Genomic DNA, 20817 nt, shown 5'->3' with positions numbered 1-20817 from the left:
TTGTAAATGTCTTTGATGGAGGGAAGAGAGACCCCAATGATCTTCTCAGCTGTCCTCACTATCCTCTGCAGGGCTTTGCGGTCCGAAACGGTGCAAGTCCCAAACCAGGCAGTGATGCAGCTGCTCAGGATGCTCTCAATAGTCCCTCTATAGAATTTAGTGAGGATGGGGGGTGGGAGATGTGCTTTCCTCAGCCTTTGAAGAAAGTAGAGACGCTGCTGGGCTTTCTTGGTGATAGAGCTGGTGTTGAGGGACCAGGTGAGGTTCTCCACCAGGTGAACACCAAGGAATTTGGTGCTCTTGACGATCTCCACAGAGGAGCCGTCGATGTTCAGCGGAGTGTGTTCACCTTGTGCTCTCCTAAAGTCAACAACCATCTCTTTTGTTTTGTCGACATTCAGGGACAGGTTGTTAGCTCTACACCAGTCCGTCAGCCGCTGCACCTCCTCTCTGTATGCTGACTCATCGTTCTTGCTGATGAGACCCACCACGGTCATGTCATGTCATCGGCGAACTTGATGATGTGGTTCGAGCTGAGCATTGCTGCACAGTCGTGAGTCAGCAGAGTGAACAGTAGTGGACTGAGCACACAGCCCTGGGGGGCCCCAGTGCTCAGAGTGGTGGTGGTGGAGATGCTGTTCCCGATCCGGACTGACTGAGGTCTCCCAGTCAGGAAGTCCAGGATCCAGTTGCAGAGGGAGGAGTCCAGGCCCAGTAGGTTCAGCTTTCCAATCAGGTGCTGGGGAATGATTGTGTTGAATGCTGAGCTGAAATCTATGAACAGCATTCGAACGTATGAGTCCTTATTGTCTAAGTGGGTGAGGGCCAGATGGAGGGTTGTGGCGATGGCTTTGTCCGTTGAACGGTTTGGACGATAAGCAAACTGCAGTGGGTCTAGTGAGGGGGGCAGCTGGGTCTTAATGTGTGTGTGTGTGTGTGTGTGTGTGTGTCATATTGCTGTCATCAGCTGGAAAACAAGAGATGACTTCTAATGCCAACAATGACCAAAAGATGGCTGTAGAGCTCACTTATTGATGCACTGGTTCTCTCTGTGTGTGTGTGTGTGTGTGTGTTTGTGTATATTCTGCATTGAGAGTGTGTAATTGTCTCATCCTTTATTTCTGAGTGTATATGTTTAGCATTGTAGCTGATTTATTGGTTTTATTTGACAAATGCACAAAGAAAAAGGGCAACATTTGTCAACTTAGGCAAATATACTTTTGAGACAGCAAGATGCATTTTTGAGTAACAAGATAATGCTTACTCAAATTAACCACTTCAGAAATGGGTTCACCATTTTCTGTTCATTTCAATCACATTTGGCATCTCAAGTATTCTAAAACAAAGCAATCTTCATTGTAAATGGATCAGTCAATGTGAGCCCACGAACATTCTTAACTGAAATAAGAGGCCTTTTTTTTAATTTTTATTTTTTTTAACCCCCGAAACTATACATTCACTTATTGGACAGTTATTGAAAAACTTCTAATTTAATCTCCTGAAACAAAACTGAAAGTGTTGAATTAAAAAAGTTTTACTCCTAAAGAAAAGAAAAGCAATTTTGAAGACTCCAGCATAATCAGTTACTTTTTTACATTTGTTTTAGTCTATGTTGAAAGGGTCACCAAATGGGGGCTTCCCTGCTAGGATCAATCTCTTAATCTCAGTAACTGCACTGTTATTGGACACTTTAACAAATTGATTAAATTAATTATGGCTAACTAAGAGTAGTACATTTCCACATTGGTAACTGAAAGCTTTTAAATGATGCTGCATCCACGCCTCTAGGTGTCAGTGTAAGTCCAAAATGTCATACATGACCCTTTAAATAAGTAGGCCTATTTTTTCTCAAAATAAATGTGATAATTTTAAGAGTTCCTTATTAGCTTCAAACATTTTAAAAGTTATTAAATGTTAGATCAAATTACCGAAAAACAAACTTTTAGAGACATTGACGTTGAAAATGTTGCAGTGCTGCATGCTGACAAACACGTGTTTGGGAAAGTGCAGTGGCAGTTTTTGTTGCTATTTAGAGTTTTGGGAGAAAATAAAATAAAAAGTGCATTTAACCCGAATAATTAGTTCCAGCTCTCCACAGGCTGATTTGATGTAACAATTCCGCGCCACGCGATGGCATCATTCTTCATCTACTCTATTACTCCCACAATCTGTTAATAGTCCACGAAGAAACGGCGACTTCCGGCCAAAGTAATTATCGATATTTTAACGGTAAATATCTTATCTGACAACAGTCTTTAGTGGGATTTTGGATCAGGTACGCTCTTGAATTTATTTTGTAATGAATTCGCTTGTGGGATACGGGGTCTCGTCTGAGTCAGAGGATGAAGACAATCGAAAGGAGTAAGTTTATAATTCACTAGACAAATCGCAATACATCCGATTTTTGTCTTTCAATCAATACACGAAATCAATTGCACAAAAGTCCATGTGTGTTAAGTAACTTCTTTCTCATAGAAATGTATACTGTTGTTCAAAACATACCCAATATTTACGTTTTTTTCTCTCTAGATGTTTATTCGTGTTATATCTGATCTTGTACTTGAATCTACACTGATGAGCCAAAACATTATGACCACCCACAGGTGAAGCGAACAACATTGATCATCTCACCACATGACCAAATGTCAAGGTCTCGGTATATTATTTGGGAAACGAACAATCAGTTCTCATAGACAACGTTTTGAATGCAGGAGTAAAGACCTGAATGACTTTGACAAGGGGCAAATTGTTATGACCTGACGACTGGGTAAGAACATCTCTGAAATGGCAAGGTTTGTGGGGTGCTCCCGGTTCACAGTGGTGAGTACCTACCGACAATGCTCCGAGGAGGGAAAAAGCACAAACTGGCGACAGGATGTTGGACACCCAAGGCTCATCGATGCATAAAAATAACAAAGGCTATCCCATCTGGTCCGAACCAACTGATGGTCTACTGTGGCACAAGTCACAGAAAAGTTTAATCATGGTTACGGGAGGAATGTTCACAATCTGCTGCATAGCGGCAGACCGGTCAGAGTGCCTATGATGGCCCCTGTCCATTGTCGAAAGCTCCTACAATGGGCACATGAGCATTGGAACTGGATCTTGGAGCAGTGGAAGAAAGTCGTCTGTCCAATGAGTCCTGTTTTCTTTCACATCATGTGGACGGCTGTGTACTTGTGTGCCGTTTACTTGGGGAAGTGATGGCACCAGGATGCACTGTGGAAATGTGACAAGCCGGTGGAGGCAGTATGACAGTGAAATGCCCTGAGTCTGGCCATTCATATGGACATCAATTTGTCATGTGCCACCTACCTAAACATCATTGCATTCTAGGTACTTCAAGGCAATGGGATTCCCTGATGGCAATGGCCTCTTTCTGCAGGATAATGCACACTGCACACATTGTTCAGGAATGGTTTGAGGAACATAATGAAGAGTTCAAGGTGTTGCCCTGGCCTCCAAATTCCCCAGATCCATCTGTGAGATGTGCTGGACCAACAAGTCCAATCCACTGCAGCTCCACCTCACAATTTACAAGATTTGAAGCATCTGGTGCTAATGCCTTGGTGCCTGATACCACAGGACACCCTCAGGGGATTGGTAGAGTAAGTCCATGCCTTGGTGGGTCTATGCTGTTTTAGCATAAGACTAACAGCATATTAGGGTAAAGGTCATAATGTTTTGGCTCATTGGTGTATATCGCTTTATATATATTATGCTTTAAACTGATGAGGATCAGGCATCAGTTTTAAATAACTGTCTCAAAATATTTCTTCTTAGGTCCATTAAAAAGACAGATGATGCTGCGTTGGAGAGGAAAAGATGCAATTTCCTGTTGGAGGCAGAATCACCTTCCAGTGAGTCTGAATCTGGTCCAGAGAATGAGGATGAAGAGGTTTCTGTCGTGGATCACTACTCCTCTGGGTCCCTGCAGACTCCAACCATCCGTCCTCAAACTCGCAAGCTTCCGCCTCCACCTCTGGGAGGCTCCAGCTCAGGTGTACTACTTAGAGGCAGCAGTGTGTTTGCAAACCCCTTCAAAGATATGGCTGAGGGGAGACTGAATGTCCTGCAGAAACACGTACCACTTACTGTACAAGCTCGGCCCACCCAGATTGATGGTAAGCGCATTTGTGTGGCCTACAGAAAGGATGGTCGCTGCCGCTTTGGAATCAGCTGCAAGATTGCACATGACAGCAATCTACAGAGCAACCATGTGGTCACTTCTGACAATGGACCAAAAGACAATGCCTCAGCCAGTGTTACAGTAGGTTCATATAACGGTCCACTGGCTTCTCATGACATAGACAAGGAGACAGATGAAGGGAAGGACAGTGAACAACGAAAAAAGAAAAGGGTGGGAGTGAATGATTCTCTGATTCCACCAAAACGTGCACTGAAGCAGTACGCCAGACTCTCACACCACTAAAAGATGACAATTCAGAATCCCAGGACTTTCTGTCTGTATGAAATAATTTGGGGAACAACAGACTTTTATGTGAGATACACTCAAGATAAGTGTGTTATGTTTATTACATTGAAATAGTACTAGGAAGCATTATTAACTGCATCAAGAACTTAACTTTGTGGAACACTTCTTACTGTGTAAGTGTGAAAAATCTTCAAAATGAAGTAACAAACATTGCCATTATTTAAAGGTATAGTTCACCTAAAAATGAAAATTCTCCAATTATTTACTCACCCTCATGCCATTCCAGATGTGTATGACTGTCTTTATTTTGCAGAACACAAAGATTCTTTTTGAAGAATATCTCAGCTCTGTAGGTCCATACAATACATGTGAATGGTGGTCAGAACTTTGAAGGTCCAAAAAGCATAACAAATCAGCATAAAAGTAATCCATAAATCTCCAGTGGTTTAATCCATGTCATTAGAAGTGATATCAAAGGTGTGGGAGAGATCAATATTTAGTAGTTTTTGTACAATATTGTACTTTTTAACAATAAATACTCCATTTCCACAAAATTTGAATTGTAAAAGATGACTTCAGTATTGATCTTTTTCTCACCCACACCTATCATATCGCTTCTGAAAATAACCACTGGAGTCTTATGGATTACTTTAATGCTGCCTTTGTCTTTTTTGGACCTTCAAAGTCCTGGCCTCAAATCACTTGCATTATATGGACCTACAGAGCTGAAATATTCTTTCAAAATCATTATCAGAGTTGAACAGAAGAAAGTCATACACATCTGGGATGGCATGAAGGTCAGTAAATTACAAGAGAATGTAATTTTTTTGGGTGAACTATCCCTTTAAGTGGCATATTTAAATGTCTGTAAAATCCTGGAACACTTTTTTTTCATGAAAAGAAAATGAAACATATTAAATAATATTTTTCCTATAGAAAATGAAGCCTTTTTTTTAAGGACAATTAAGATTCATGACAGTTATGCACATTTTATATATAAAAAATTATATATTATTTAAATTGTGAAATATTTATACATCATAATTGGTACTGCCTTTTATTTTTATTGATTTTAATTCAGACAGCATTTTTTTATTATAACGCAGTAAAAAGGTATGTAAATGTAAAACTTTCGGATACATTACGGTAACGAAAATGATGTGCTAATGTGTCTGAAATAATGTCGCAATGCAAAAAATTTGAATGGTCACTAAATGCAGGCTTCAAAATTTTATAAAAAAAAAATATGACCAGGTTTTCTCAGACCAGTTTATGAGAATCACCCCTTTATAATCACCCCTTTATAACTTATGGTATATTATCCCCATTCTTAAATTTTGGGATAATGGACAATACATCTAAATGTTCATACATTCTGTGTGTGATTAATACGTGTTAAATTATAAAATCAAAACCGCACATTTTGTGTTTTGGTACAGGATTACTGAGTTTTCCTTTTTCAAATGAGACATTACAGCTCATTGTGCAGCTGGTTTTCATCCCTACAGTACCGGTCCTACACCATGGCACAAATGTTACTTATTTTAGTCTCTGTGAGCATTGAATAAGATGAATTACATTGAATTTGGGGTCTAAATGTAAACCCTTAATCACAAAACAACACACAAAAAAACAGATGTTGTTGTTGGAGGGAACTAGAACATTTTTTTTATACAAAATAAACAATGACAACAACTCCAACACGGTGTCCCTGGTACAGACGTTTCTACAAACCTACCAAAAGTTAATGCGGTTACATACAATATATTTATGACTTTATATATTTAACTTAAGGGTATTTATTATCAGGAGGGTAACAAACACCAGTCACCTCATTTTCCTCCATGTTACACCATAAACTTCATTCACTACATCAGTACACGCTCCATCTGCCCATCTGAACTGTCCATCATAATATGCTCCTCCTCTTCCCCACCTACCTCCCAAACCCCACCCCCATTTTCATTCTCATTAGTTCCATGTTCCACCCAGATGACCTGTCTTGTCTCTGAAGAGGCGGTGGAAGACTGGTGAGAAGTAGATGAAGAAGAGGGAGGGTCAGAGCCAAATTCCAACCTGCTCCTGCAAACAGAGGAAGCCTCAGGCAAGGTTTGGGAAAGGTGGGGAGTATTGGGAGCTGGGTTGAGTTTAGGGGGTCTGGCGATTGCCTGGATATGCGGTGGCTGGGTTGTCTGAAGGGGCATCTGCTGAGTGCCAGAAAGTAGTGGAAGCTGCTGCTGAGGAAGATCTCGGAAGGTCATGTGGACCATCTGGGAGTTGTAGGACTGCACGGGCATCTGCTGGACCAAAGGGGCCTGCTGGGTGATGGTAGTGGAGGGCTGAAGTGGTAACTGCTGAATTTGGTGTTGTTGCTGCGAGACAGGCGGGGTGGCAAACTGAAGTGGCATCTGCAAACTGTGAGCTGAGGTCTGCTGCGATGGAACGCTGTTTTCCTCTGTGGATGACAAGGCCAGGCCCACAGGTACCTGCATGGTGTGCAATGAGGGCTCCTGATCCACAACCATCGCTGGACCCACCTGACCTCCTCGCACCACAGAGCTCCTCTGCGCCTCCAGGACCACCGGCTCTGTCTGTGTGCCTGTGGAGGCTCCTAGCAGTGTGCTGACTCCAGCTGGAGTGGTGATGAGGGCTCCAGCATTGGCTGCCAATGCCTCAGCAATGAGAACTTCAGGGTGACTCTTGGCTTTGTGAGCCACCACACTGTCCTTCTTCTCAAACTTCTTTCCACAGATGCTGCAGGAGAACTGGTACGTAGCATCTGCATCATGTTTCTTCATGTGCCAATTGAGGGAGGCCTTCTGACGGCAAGTGAAGCCACAGATCTCGCACCTATAAAGAGAAGGAGATAAGAGGCTGAGATATAGGGCTGGATAAAAATATAGATTTTCTGATGCATCGCAATATTCATTTGAATGATCTTGATATGGGTTCTAAAAATCACAAATAGATATTTTACTCTATGTGCAACTGTCAACTACAATAAGAGGAAATAACTTAACATTTGCAACCAAAATTCATGCTATGTGGTTAAAATGTACATATTTGGCAACTGGCAGGTAATTGTTTACATTTCACACACCAGTAAATGTGTAGTATAGTATAGTGGTGATTTATTCAGCAGCGTGATTATTTCACTGCATGTTGTGAATAAAAGTTGTTCCGTGTAATGCATTTTCAAAGACCAGATCCACATGACCCATTTGTCATTTAATAATTTAATTATTTCTGTTCTTTACAGTCAGTTGTTTATGACAAAAACAACCCAAAACTAAACATTTAATTCTAATCATGCATGGCAGAGATGAGATAAAGCCATTCAAGTCTCTCTCATTAACATGCGATCATTAGACAGTGCCGGTTTTAGCAAGTGTTCAACAAATCTATTTAAATACTTGTAAATAGTAAAAATTATGCAATTAATTAATAAAAACGTAACAAAAAAATAATAAATGCAATATAATATCTTATTGAACACAAGGATTTTAAAAAGACAAAATTATGAAAAACTAATCAAATATAATTAGTAATTAAAATGTACTTAGTAAGAAGGTCCTCTGTATAATTAACAGCATTAGCTGGGAGAGAATTTCTTTCATATGTAAACAAAAACAGGACATTATAAATGAAATATATACATATGAATCAATATGGTTAATTGATATGGTTAATAATTAAATCAATATGGTTCATACTTTGGTATCGAAAGCTTGCAAATCTGAATTTTTGTGTAGTGTTTTTCAAACTGAGTTTGTTATTTGCGTAGTTGAAAATAAATTTTAAGATATTTCACCTGTGTCTTGTGGTGTGACATGCTATAAATTATTTTAAACTAAATCCAAATAATATTTCCAAATAGATCGTCTAAAACTATTTATCATTTATTATACATGCACATATTAATTGATATAGACTCCATGGAATATTTATATTCTGTACATTAAAATTTCATGTCACACCATTGGATCACAGAAATGAAACGAAGATAAAAAGATATTCATTATATAAATGAATACAACAATTAATATAAATATATCTAGATCTATATATCCACTACCAGTCAAAACATTTGAAGCACTTGACTGAAATATTTCTCATGATCTTAATCTTTTGCTCTGAAGGTGTATGCTTAAATGTTTAAAATTAGTTTAGTAGACAAAAATATAATTGTGCCAACAATTTATTCAAGTTTTTGAAATAGATGACTTGGACCAAATAATAAAGAAAAGCAGCCAATAAGTGCCCAACATAGATGGAAACTCCTACAATACTGTTTAAAAAGCATCCCGGTGTGATACCTCAAGAAGTTGGTTGAGAAAATGTCGAGAGTACATGTCTGCAACTTCTAGGCAAAGGATGACAACTTTGAATATGTTAAATTATAACACAGTTTTGATTTATTTTGGATTTTGATTAGTTACAACATAATTCCCATATTTCCATGTATGTTATTCCATAGTTTTGATGACTTTACTATTATTGTAATATGTGAAAAAAGAAAGTGTTTCAAAACCTTTGACCGGTAGTGTGTGTATGTATGTATGTATGTATGTATGTGTGTGTGTAATATATATACACACAAAAGTTTGGAATAATGTATAGATTTTGCTGTTTCAGAAGGAAATTGGTTCTTTATTTTACCAAAGTGGCATTCAACTGATCACAAAGTATAGTCAAGACATTACTGATGTAAAACCCAGCACCATCACTATTTGAAAAAACTTATTTTTGATCAAATCTAGACAGGCAGCCATCACTCCAACACCTTATCCTTTAGTTGTCATGCAAAATTTATAATTTGGTACTAAAAAACCACTTGCCATGACATCAAACACAGTTGAAAGCTATTTTTTTAATTGCCAAAAAACTGAAGATTTCATACAATGGTGTACACTACAGTCTTCAAAGACAAAGGACAACTGGCTCTAACAAGGACAGAAAGAGATGTGGAAGGCCAGATGTATATCTAAACAAGAGGATAAGTACATCAGAGTCTCTCTAGTTTGAGAAATAGATGCCTCACATGTCCTCAGCTGACAGCTTCATTGAATTCTACCCACTCAACATTAGTTTCATGTACAACAGTAAAGAGAAGACTCAGGGGTGCAGGCCTTATCGGAAGAATTTCAAAGAAAAAGACACTTTTGAAACAGAAAAAAAAGAAAATGTTAAAGTGGACAAGAGTGTTATGGATCTTAACCCCATTAAGCTTTTGTTGGATCAGCTAGACTGTAATGTGCGTGAGAAGTGCCCAACAAGACAGGAAGCATGGGGTGAAATGTCACCGAGTATCTGGACAAACTAACAGCTAGAATGCCAAGGATCTGCAAAGCTGTCATTGCTGCACGTGGAGGATTTTTTTTAATGAGAACTCTTTGAAGTAGTTTAAGACTTTGGTGAATAAAAGTACCAATTTCTTTCCATCACAATCTGTACATTATTCTAAATAATTATTTTGGATGCCAGTGTGTAGTGTATATATATACATATACACAGTATATATATATATATACACAGTATATATATATATATATATATATATATATATATATATATATACACACACACACACACACACATATACATACATGTTGTATTATATATATATATATATACACACACACACACACACATATACATACATGTTGTATTTAATAAAATTACATATAATAATTTTTTTTATATATATATTCAGATTTTTTAATTATATATCTTTTTTTTAAAAAACATTAAAGAAATAGAGGCCAGCTATAGAGCCCAAGATATACAGTACACGGTCACTTATACATATGTAAATAATACAAATGAATGGACGTGTTATTTGTCTTTTATTAATCTAGTCCCCTTAAGTGTAGGATGCATGTATGGTGTACTGTATATGAAGCAAAGAAATGACTTACTGCAGTGGCTTCTCTCCAGTGTGTATCATTCGATGCACAGCCAGATTGTGAGAGCTCTTGAAGGCACGAGCACAGAACTCACAGATGTAGTCTCTCTGATCTGCAACACAAGCTTTATGTTAACAAAAGAACGGAACCTTAGCTTCACAGATTCCATTTAAACTAGACGCATCTGGTTTACCTGTGTGGTGTTTGGCATGACGCAGTAGCTGTTTCTGCAGCCGGAAGAGTCTTCCACATGAGGGGTGAGGGCAGACATACTTCTTCTTCATCAGGTGTTGGTATTTGATGTGATGCTGCAGGAGAAGTAAACAACAGAAAGGTTTCAAATCTAATTTCTGTGTCTCAAATAAAATTTTTGTGTCTCCAACAGTCAGAGATACACTAGTTTGCATTTGTACCTGCAAGTATCGTGGGTGGGCCAGCACTGTACCACATCCTTCCATTTCACAACGCACATACTGGACTGGTGGCTTTTTCCTGTACAGAAGAACAAGGGATCTTGAGTTAACATACAACAAGATTTAGTTAATTTTTTCTTCCCCTGTTTTTACACAGTTAAAACTTTAAAATGCATTTTATTTAAGTTTTTTTAAAAGGAACATAGTCTCAGTTTGTAATAAGGAACTGAAAACATGTTTACATAAATGCATTTACAATGGAAGTCTACAGGGCAAATGTAAAGAGCAGGAATAAATGATAGAAATACAATAATCACAATATTTTGAATATATATACAGTATAGTCATAATCACTTTAACATGATCATTTAAAACTAGTGAATTTTGAATGCAAAGATAGCTGGAAGGGACATTATGCAATTACTTGTAGAGCTAATTTCACAAAGATGAATTACAGCAATGCAAAACCTGAATTTCAACCACCTAGAAAAGTACTCTCACTTTAAAAGGATGATTTAGACAACTTCACAGATTAAATAAATTTGATTTAACCTGTAATTTACCTTTAAACCCAACCCACTTATTTATGGAAATGTAAGCCCAACTTGACCTTTATTTATAGAAACTATACTAACACCTTAGGTTGTTTTCAGCATTCAATAAGGGAGGCTTTGTTACCTTCTCTTTGGAAGACGAGGACTTTTGTCATCTTTCCTTCTCCGCCCTCTTCTAGAAAAAAAAATATAAGGGTCAGAAATGAAAGGGATGAAATGAAATTCAAAACGTGGGGGCAACAAATGCACCTGTAATGAATTACTCTCGCAAGTTTGGGACTGGTTATTAGTGCTGTCCATTAAACATGTCATCATGATTAATCTCAATGTTTGTAGTTCATCACGATTACTCATAGATTTTGAAAGTGCTGAAATTTGACCTTTTATAATATATACTTCTTTTCCTGTCAAAATGCATTTATACTTTATTAGTATAAAGATAGAAATGCTCTAAAATAGCAAAGATTCACGTAACATTAAACGTTTCCCAAAGTCTCATTGGGAGTTTGAAAAATTGAAAGAACTAGTCTCCCCATAGGTTGCATTTTCATTGCAATGGGTATTAAATCTCTTAAATTCTCATCCTCCACAATATTAATCTGCCGGTAGACTGTGGCTATCCTCTTTCAATCAATCGTGATGCTGCGTTCATGATTCGGATCAAGGCGGCAACACCAGCGTCAAACAACGCTTTGAACTCCACATAAAAAATGCTTGTAGACCAAACATCTCATCCTGCATTTTGGTGATAGTTAAAACTTAGCGTGCTTCAGTGGTAATTAAAATGCACCTTACATAGAAATACATTTTTCAGCCTATCACAAGCCCCATCTGTGCTGGTTTTGTACATCAAATAGCATTTAGAGTTCCTTTCTCCATTTTATCACTGACACTGAAGCGCTATTGTGTGTGTTTGTGATGTGAGCATCAGTGTAATGACTCCGGGCGAAAACATCACAAAGGTCCCACCCTTTCAACAAGTGTATATGCTGTAACGGTTAATGCGCTAACTGCATTGAGTTCATTCTGACAGCTCTACTTTTTATACATATTTTTGCATCAAATATTAAATGTTTATTTAATTGTATAAGAGGTGATACATTCTAAACCTAATTAATTAGACTCAGAATTTTACATCAATTAAATTATTTGTATTCAATATTTAACATAACTTTTACATGGTTAGAAAAAATATGCCTTCATGAAATCAAAAATGCCCCTAAAATCAAATCAAGGGGGAAAATATTGCCCCTTTAATGGAAAAGCTAATTTCTGACTGCAAGAAGGTTAATATCTTTTTATTATTCACTAATTTCTGTGAGTCTGTTTGAGTGAGAACATTTCAGAGGGACAATGGGCAGTTGCATTTCCATGACAAATATATAAAACAATATGATTAACTGACTTCCTGGGTAGCTCAGCATCTTCATTATGTTCTGCCCCAATCTTCTCATCTGTACTCTCCACTCCCTCAGTTTTTATCTCTGGCTCTTCCTCATTTGCGCTCTCTGACACTGCTGCCTTCTCTTTGTGTCCTCGTAGAGGTCTGCGCCTAACCTTGGAAGGATCCCTACGAAGTAAAACAACAGAAGTCAGAGATGGCATAGGAGACAGGACCGATGTTAAAAAAATAAAAAGGTCTACTACGTTCAATACAGAACTTCTCAATGATGCACTGTCCATAGTGTATAAAAAGGTTTGCGCTGACAGATGAATCCTTTGAAATATTCTTGTAAACAGGTAAGCAGTGTCATGTGAAAAATACATACAGTATATATAGAAACATATAAAACCCCACCTCTCACACTTTGGATCGTAGCTCTGGTCATTCAAGTCATCTGTAAATTGGATGTCTTCATCACTGCTGATGATGGCTTCCTCTTCCTCACTGCAGTACAGCCAAACAAGTGCACCAAGCCATATTAGTGAGCTCTCAGTTCACCTGCATCATCTAATGCATGACTGACATCATCATGTTCATATTACATAATTTTATGATTGACTGATTACTATTATAATCTCATAATGACAAGCAATGCAACCTGTAAATAGCATATAGCAATCCAAGTCTGTAACATCTGTAATATACGATTCTTATTATTATCATTGTTTTTCAAGGGCTTATGATGACAAAAATTTTCAAGGCTCTAATGGGATACCTGTTATTCCATATGTCTACAATCTGTAAACATACAAGCTGTTACTTCCAGATTCTGTACCTCTGTGTATGGGGTAGGTAGTTTTGGTCTCTTGGGTCATCCACAAATGGAGAGTCATCCTCTTCCATTAGGTCATCGTCATCCATACTCTCATCTTCCTTTTTCTCCACACTGGAATAAGGCAGTAACAAACATAGGGCAAGTTACATCAACACCAAAACACTAGTAGCCATCACTGTCCTTAATTAGAAATGCCACTTTCAGTTGAGTAAACAAGTCAAATAACCAACACTTAGTACGAATAGTTTCAATGTGTACTCATAAAGGAATGTTCCAGGCTTAATGCAAGTTAAGCTCAAGCGACAGCATTTGACGCATAATTATAGCTTCTTTTCCACTACCAGGCCAAATGGTTCTCGTTGCGAAACCATGCCATTCTGTGTGTCTAGTTGGCATGGTTATGGTTTCTTTTTCCACTATGGTGCTTGAGTGTACATAACAATTCCATCAACATTGGAGCGAGTGCGCTATGGAGATGATCGGTTTTTAGGACTTATTTTCCCATGGTTTTACTCTGCTAATGCACATGAAAAACATGTCCCATGTTGCAAAGAGAAAAAGGTGAGAAGTTTACCATAATTTGGTGAGGGGTTGTGCAATATTATACAAGTGATATAATGATACATATATTATTGGAGTTTTAATGAGCTAGCTAGTGTAATCTACCTCCCTGACAAAAAAGGCATGTAGAAAAAGTACTATACTAGTATATTAAATACACGAAAATTCACCACACATACACTATTTTATTCAATTAAGATCACCATAGCAAAATTTGCCAGCAACCTATAAACAAAAGACATGCCTTTGCTCTGGCAAATGGACAATTGTTAGTCGACACGTGCTTAAGCCATTTGACCAGCATGGTCATAAAATCAGGTATTTACTGGCATCAGGGCATCTACCAGGCAACTGGGTATATTGGTGTTACATCATCATAACAAAAAAGTTGTAATATTGGCTATTACTTTACACAGATAAGGTTAGTAAGCAATTTTATCACACTCAAATAATGTTAACATGTATAAGGTTTATGTCATGTAGCTATACTTCTGAAATATGTGTTTATGGATTGGCCCAATTCACTTCCATTGTTAGAGCCATATTGTAACCGCAATTTTTTCTTTTTTTTATAAACCAGGGACGAGTCAAAATATTTTTTTTTGGTAATCATAATTATACCACAAATGCTTTACTTGTACTGAACCAAGAACATCTCTTTAATAACAGTGTAATATCACCTTGTCCCTGTCTTCTCAACTGCTGTGTTCACTTCCACTGCAAACACAAAAAGACATGTGAAACCACGATCAATGCATAGTTGTTTAACTGTATATCTATAGTTATTTACATAAAGTTTTATAGCCAGCGATAAGTTGAGCATTTTTAAAGAAACCCCTAAATCTTGTATCTTTAAAAGCATAGCATCGCACCATAGTCACTGTCCGAATCTGGCTCAACCTTAAACTGAGTCCTAGGCGAGCCCCGGCAGGTGCGGCCCCCTGAGCGCACCTGAGGTCGTCTGCCGCGGGCCGCTGGAGGAGAACACAGTGACATGAAGCATAATCAGATTCACATCATCTTGTATATACTCATCATCAGCAATATAAAAACAATGGCATTTAAAATACCTTGGTTAGCCAGCGCGTCCTTGTTTTCTTCAAACCTGTCATTAGACAAGAAACAGAGTTTAATTCATATCTCAGATTGACCTCCCTGTGTCAGAGTGGAAGTGGGTGGGTGATTTTTTTTATTTAGTGATAGACAGATTAATCGGCCTGGACGATATTTGGCCATTTTACTATTATCATCATCAGCTTTATCAATAGATAGTAAACACTTTCTGTTTCTTTTTTCTTTTTTTATTTGAGAAAATATTGCATCAAATAAGTGTTTGTTTCACTTTAAAAAGAATCGAGAGTTCTGGAAAACTTGTTACTCCATTTAAATCAAACTCATGCTCATTTGCATGTGAAATTAATGCGTAGGAAATTTGCGCCAAAGTTTGCCAGAACTCTCGATATTTTGCATAAACTTGAAAAGAATAAACCCTTGAAAACAGTAAGTGTTGACTATCGATTAATAATACATCTATTAGTAGATTTTGAAACTGACACAAGGGAAAGTTGACACTTCTGTTATCGGCCAAACGAACAAGGTTATCGTCAAATGCTGATAATTACAAAATTGTAAAATATCGACTGAATAATCATATGCTGTTATTCTGTTGTATAAATTGTATTATATTTATTGACATTTATATAGGCCATCATGCCCTCAAGATATCGGTATCAGCATTAGTCATTGAAAAACTCATTGCTTGACCACTATTATATATTATAATATAATCTGTTCAGATAATATAATATATAATTGACCACTGCTTGGTCTTTAAATTGAGCTCAATAGTATTGAAGTTAAAATGAAAACACTTTATTCTGTGACATTTTAGTTAGAATTATGTCTAAACGTATAAGGGGCCGTTCAAACCGAACGCGTCATTTCATCCGTCTGCAGTTTTCAATAGTTTTTCTACGTAAACATGCTCAAGATGGACGACTTTGACCAAGCGGTGTCAATTTAAAAATACTCGTCTAGAGACACCTGCGTTCTGTTCCATTCGTTGCGCTCCGTCCAGCATTTGCAGACGCAAGTACGAGTTCGGTGTGAACGCCCCCTGAGGAACACAAACATGTCTTACATTATTATTATTATGAAATTGCGACAGATCTTTACAAGCGAGGCCACATCATGTTGCTCTCTAAAACATGCAATATTGTACAGACAAAAAAGTAGCACGTACGCAGCCGAAGGGCCGCAGTCAGTGCTGCTCTCTCCGGCCGCATCCAATGAACCCGCTGCGGCTGCTGTGCTCTTCTTGCGCCGCGGGAATGACGCTTTCCTCCGGCGGTTCGCCGGTGTTTCGCAGATCACCTCCTCTTCTCCGATATCGCACTGCCTCCACAAGGGTAGCGATCGCATTGACCTGTTCCGTAAAACCCGCCCAGTGCCCGTCGAGCTCGACGCAGATCCGTTCGTTTCGGGCGAGCAAGTCTTTTCGGTGTTCAAGCAGCCGTCCTCTCGTCCTCTTGATGCTCTGTGCGGGGTGGATGCCGTACTCTGACCCGCGGATTTCTCCACGGCAATCTCACTCTCCACCTCATAGTTGTTGTTCGAGGGTTGCGGTTCCATCACCGCTAAAGTTGATTTCTCTCTTGCTTTCTCTTAATAATTCTCAGCCAATTGAAACACAGCTTGAGACAAACAGGAGACATAAAATATGAAAAATGTTGGTTTGCTAACGGCCCTGTTCCTATTGTCAAACATATTTCAACGGAGGCTCTTGATTCTCTTGCAAATTGTATGCAAAAATGTAAGTCGTATAGATTGAATACTCAGTCAAACATCTCTATAATAACTGTGCAAAATTCATTTTAAAGACCCAGAGCCTATTTTAGGTTCTTAAAGCTATAGTAAACCACGCTGTTAGCAGGTCCCACTCAGATAGCTGAGTAGCGTTCTTTGTTGCGTCTCCTTTAAGTCGAAATAAAGCAGATGACGAGCTCAACAGCGACACATAGAGCTGCGGCTGTACGTGTGCAAGTTTTCAATGATCTATAAATGCTCTGTTGTGAAATACAAAGAGCCAGTGCCGTGCCATATGTTTTACAAGTTTGAGAAAAGGACTTATGCGAATTTGTGAAGTCCGTGTTTTTACCGATGGACTTGTTTTTATTTTAGTTGAACACTCTTGTAGTGTTCGGACACATTGTTTGTCAATATGTGTAGTACAAATATTTTTCACAGATGTGGCTGGCTGTTCAGAGCATCACTCTATTACAGGGGTGCGCTACTATTTTGGTAAAGGGGCAACATCGGGCTTTAAGTAGTTCATAGCGGGGCACATTGTATTCATTTTGAGATACAATGTTCTGCATTGATTTGGTTTTTGTATTTTTTAAGCCCAGAAATAGTTGTGTACTCAATTTTCTGAAGTTTATCTGTGACTAATGAGACTATTCTGCAATTGCCTAAAGTATTGTATTGCTCTACAAAGGTAGATACTTTTCTATCAGGCATTAAAAAAAATAAAAAGGCTGAGCTTATACATTTATTTTACCATCTCTACTTCCCTATTAATTTATTATTTAATTGAACACTCTCAACATCAGAGGTCTGTTTTAATAAAAAAACAAACAAAATTGTTTTGTTTTTTAATTTATAGAACTTTAATGTTTGTCACAAAGCAGGCAAGTGTACTTATTTTTTCCTACAATGTTACCCGTTTACATGCTTAAAGTGTCATGATGCGGGTCTCCTCGATGGTTTGATTTTCAGCACACAACTGAATAACACAACTGCATGAATATGATAAATAATTACTGCAAGAGTTAGATTAACATACAGGTGTGAAGGGACTTCAACATTTCTAAACTGCACAAATAAAAAATATATATAAATATTCGTCTCTAGCTTACTTTTGCTCACATGTCAGTGATGCTGAGATTAACTTTTATATATAATTTAACCACTGAGAAGGTTTACCTGCAAAATTAGTAGCACCTAACATCACAAGCAGCCTCAAGAATGGACACAGAGTAGCGGTATAACACTTTTCCTTGAGCAGAGTATTGCACTACAGATTGTTAAGTTTGTTCAAAGGGGAAAGCAGAGATAGAAAAAGTGCATGGTTGCCAGATTGCACGAAATAAGTATAACATTAGGCAGAATATTTCCACTTTGCGCAAGTATAAATCTCAAACTGGGGATTTAATTGATATAAATCAGCCAAAATGCCACCAACCACCAGTTCAACAGTGACCATGCCATTGGTCAGACTGTTGGGTTTTCATGTTGATGGTGAGGAATATAGGCAAATCATGTTTTTGACATAAATAAACCTATAATTGGTGTGATTATACGTTTTTTTTAAAGAAAGAATGACACATTTGCACATATGCATTTACATTTATTGACTTAACAGACAGTTTTATTGTAAGCAACTTACAGTGCATTCAATCTATTGACTTATAAATGTGTGTGTTTCCTGGGAACCCAAAGCATTGGTGTTTCTATAATCCTTGCTCTATCTCTACCAGTTGAAATGCAGGAGCTCTGTAGTTCAACTGGTAGAGCATTGATCTTGCTTAACCTGGCACATATGATACTGTAAACACATTTTTATGCAATTTAAATTGTTCTTGAATTCGTTTTTTGTTGTTGTTTTTCAGTAGGCTCTGTATGATGCATCCTTTTAGGTTATTTACCAATTCAAGTAATTCAATTGGACTTCATGCTGTTATTCCAGTTGATATTTTAAAATTGTATTTTTTCTGTCTTCAAATGTGACCTTCCCATTATAAGCAAACCGTGGACTCCTGTAATAGAACTTTGTAATTATCTCTAATAGAGGTCGACCGATAGTAGATTTTAGCAATACCGATAACTAAGTTGGGCAGTACCAGCCAATAATCGATTAATCAACCTATAGTTTTTAAAATTGATACTGAATGAAGAAATAACACTCAAAGTAAGATCAAAGCAGAAATGTATTACAAAAATAAACAGTACTGACTGAACCATGAAAATATACTTATTTAAATGAAATATATATATAAATATTTCTATATATGAACTAATATTTGAATTTTAATGTCAGCTGATTTTTAAATTGATGTTGTTTCCTTGGTCCACGAGAGGGCGCAATAAATACATAAACCATTCAGCACCATTATATTACTGTTTTATAAATATTGCATAGAACATTTGTATCCTCTCTGTTAAAAAAGAGGATTCCATTTTTAATTAATGTGCATAAAATAAATAAATAACGTTTTAATCTTTCCATATTCTCAAATGTAATGTCAAAAGTAAAATGAGGGTGGAAACGCTTCAATAGAAAGTTCAAATGGTGTTACACTTACAGACTCAAGCTTCATAATAACGGATATTTTATTCAGTACACTTGTATGTAGAGTAGTAATATTCACAGATAGGAATGGTATTCGGCTGAACTCAGTGGTGAAGTGGCTCAAACAATGAGCCCAGGCCAGGGGCTGTTCAAACAGATGGAACACAACAGACTGGAACCGAACATGAGAATCTCGAGACACATATTTCCAACGGCCAAAGTCCTCTACCAACTGTAAGGGGCTGTTCACACCTAACACTTTTGCAACCATCCATTTGAATTTCTAAGTAAACACACACTAGAAAATGGGCTCCGTTTTCCTTTATTTTTGTTTATTCAGCATCTCATTCAGGAGCACTGTTTTTTAGATGATGTGTCTTATTAAAAAAAATAAATGTAAAGGCATCTTGAGACACCTGCTTTCTGTTAAACTATATTTGTTGCAGTATGTCTAGCTTTTTTAGTGTAAGAATGTATTCGATCTGAAGTCATCGTATTACAGCAAAGATAGTTTTTTTAAATTGAAATCAGATGCGTTTCCATTTTTTTACACGTTTCTCTCGGCTGCATGGAGATATTAATTTGCTTTCTCACGTCACTAGCTTTAAATACGCAACGTATCTGGCTAACGAATGCATAAACGTAACCAGCTGGATATAAACTAATCCAAAAAGAGATGGTAAATATCGTGACATTTTAACATTTGGGTAGGACTTGCGTGTATTTTTGTCACATTGTTCTAACCACTTGAGGTTAGCTTTATTGATGAGGTCAATGAGGTTAGCATTCTGAGATGCTATTCTTCTTACCACAATTGTACAGAGCAGTTTTCTGAGTTAGACTTTGTCAGTTCGAACCAGTCTGGCCATTCTCTGTTGACCTCTCTCATCAACAAGGCATTTCCGTCCACAGAACACTCACTGGATTTTCTTGTTTTTTGCACCATTTTGGAGTAAATTCTAGAGACTTTTGTGCGTGAAAATCGCAGAAGATCAGCAGTTACAGAAATACTCAAACCAGCCCATCTGGTACCAACAATCATGCCATGGTCCAAATCATTGAGATCAAATTTTTTCCTCCATTCTAATAGTTGATGTGAAGTTCCTGACCTGTATTTGCATGAATTTATGCACTGCTATTGACTGATTAGATAATTGCATGGATGATTGTTGGTGCCAGATGGGCTGGGTTGAGTGACAATGAGCAATACATTTTCAGGATTTGTTAATCTTGTTTAATGTTAATTTTAACATTTACTAATATAATTTTTATAATTAAAAGTTGGCTATATTAAGATTTGTTCATGCACTATACTAACAAAGAACATTCTCCATTAACCTTACCAAGATTAATAAATAATAGTTACAAATATTGTTCAT

The 20817-nt window shown here is 37.5% G+C and overlaps 2 protein-coding genes across 2 annotated transcripts; one reads left to right on the top strand and one right to left on the bottom strand.

The window, feature by feature from the left end:
• The first annotated feature begins 2196 nt into the window (after window positions 1–2196).
• Window positions 2197–4663, top strand: LOC127644018 (uncharacterized). Its single transcript, XM_052127010.1, has 2 exons — window positions 2197–2361; window positions 3784–4663. Exons 1-2 carry the CDS (start codon window positions 2300–2302, stop codon window positions 4430–4432), a joined length of 711 nt encoding a protein of 236 aa, XP_051982970.1. The 5' UTR covers window positions 2197–2299; the 3' UTR covers window positions 4433–4663.
• Window positions 4664–5592: 929 nt separating this feature from the next.
• zfp91 (ZFP91 zinc finger protein, atypical E3 ubiquitin ligase) lies at window positions 5593–17056 on the bottom strand. The gene is made up of 12 exons (XM_052127009.1): window positions 16331–17056; window positions 15159–15193; window positions 14961–15062; window positions 14769–14805; window positions 13528–13638; window positions 13107–13196; window positions 12714–12878; window positions 11433–11483; window positions 10755–10833; window positions 10535–10649; window positions 10354–10453; window positions 5593–7285 (listed from the first exon to the last, which is right to left on the bottom strand). The coding sequence occupies exons 1-12, from the start codon at window positions 16717–16719 to the stop codon at window positions 6304–6306; spliced, it is 2256 nt and encodes a 751-aa protein (XP_051982969.1). The 5' UTR covers window positions 16720–17056; the 3' UTR covers window positions 5593–6303.
• Between the last annotated feature and the right edge of the window lie 3761 nt (window positions 17057–20817).

Source organism: Xyrauchen texanus, chromosome 5, assembly GCF_025860055.1.
Source record: "Xyrauchen texanus isolate HMW12.3.18 chromosome 5, RBS_HiC_50CHRs, whole genome shotgun sequence".
In the NCBI taxonomy this organism is placed as follows: Eukaryota; Metazoa; Chordata; class Actinopteri; order Cypriniformes; family Catostomidae; genus Xyrauchen; species Xyrauchen texanus.
This window is presented reverse-complemented; position numbering and strand designations above follow the sequence as displayed.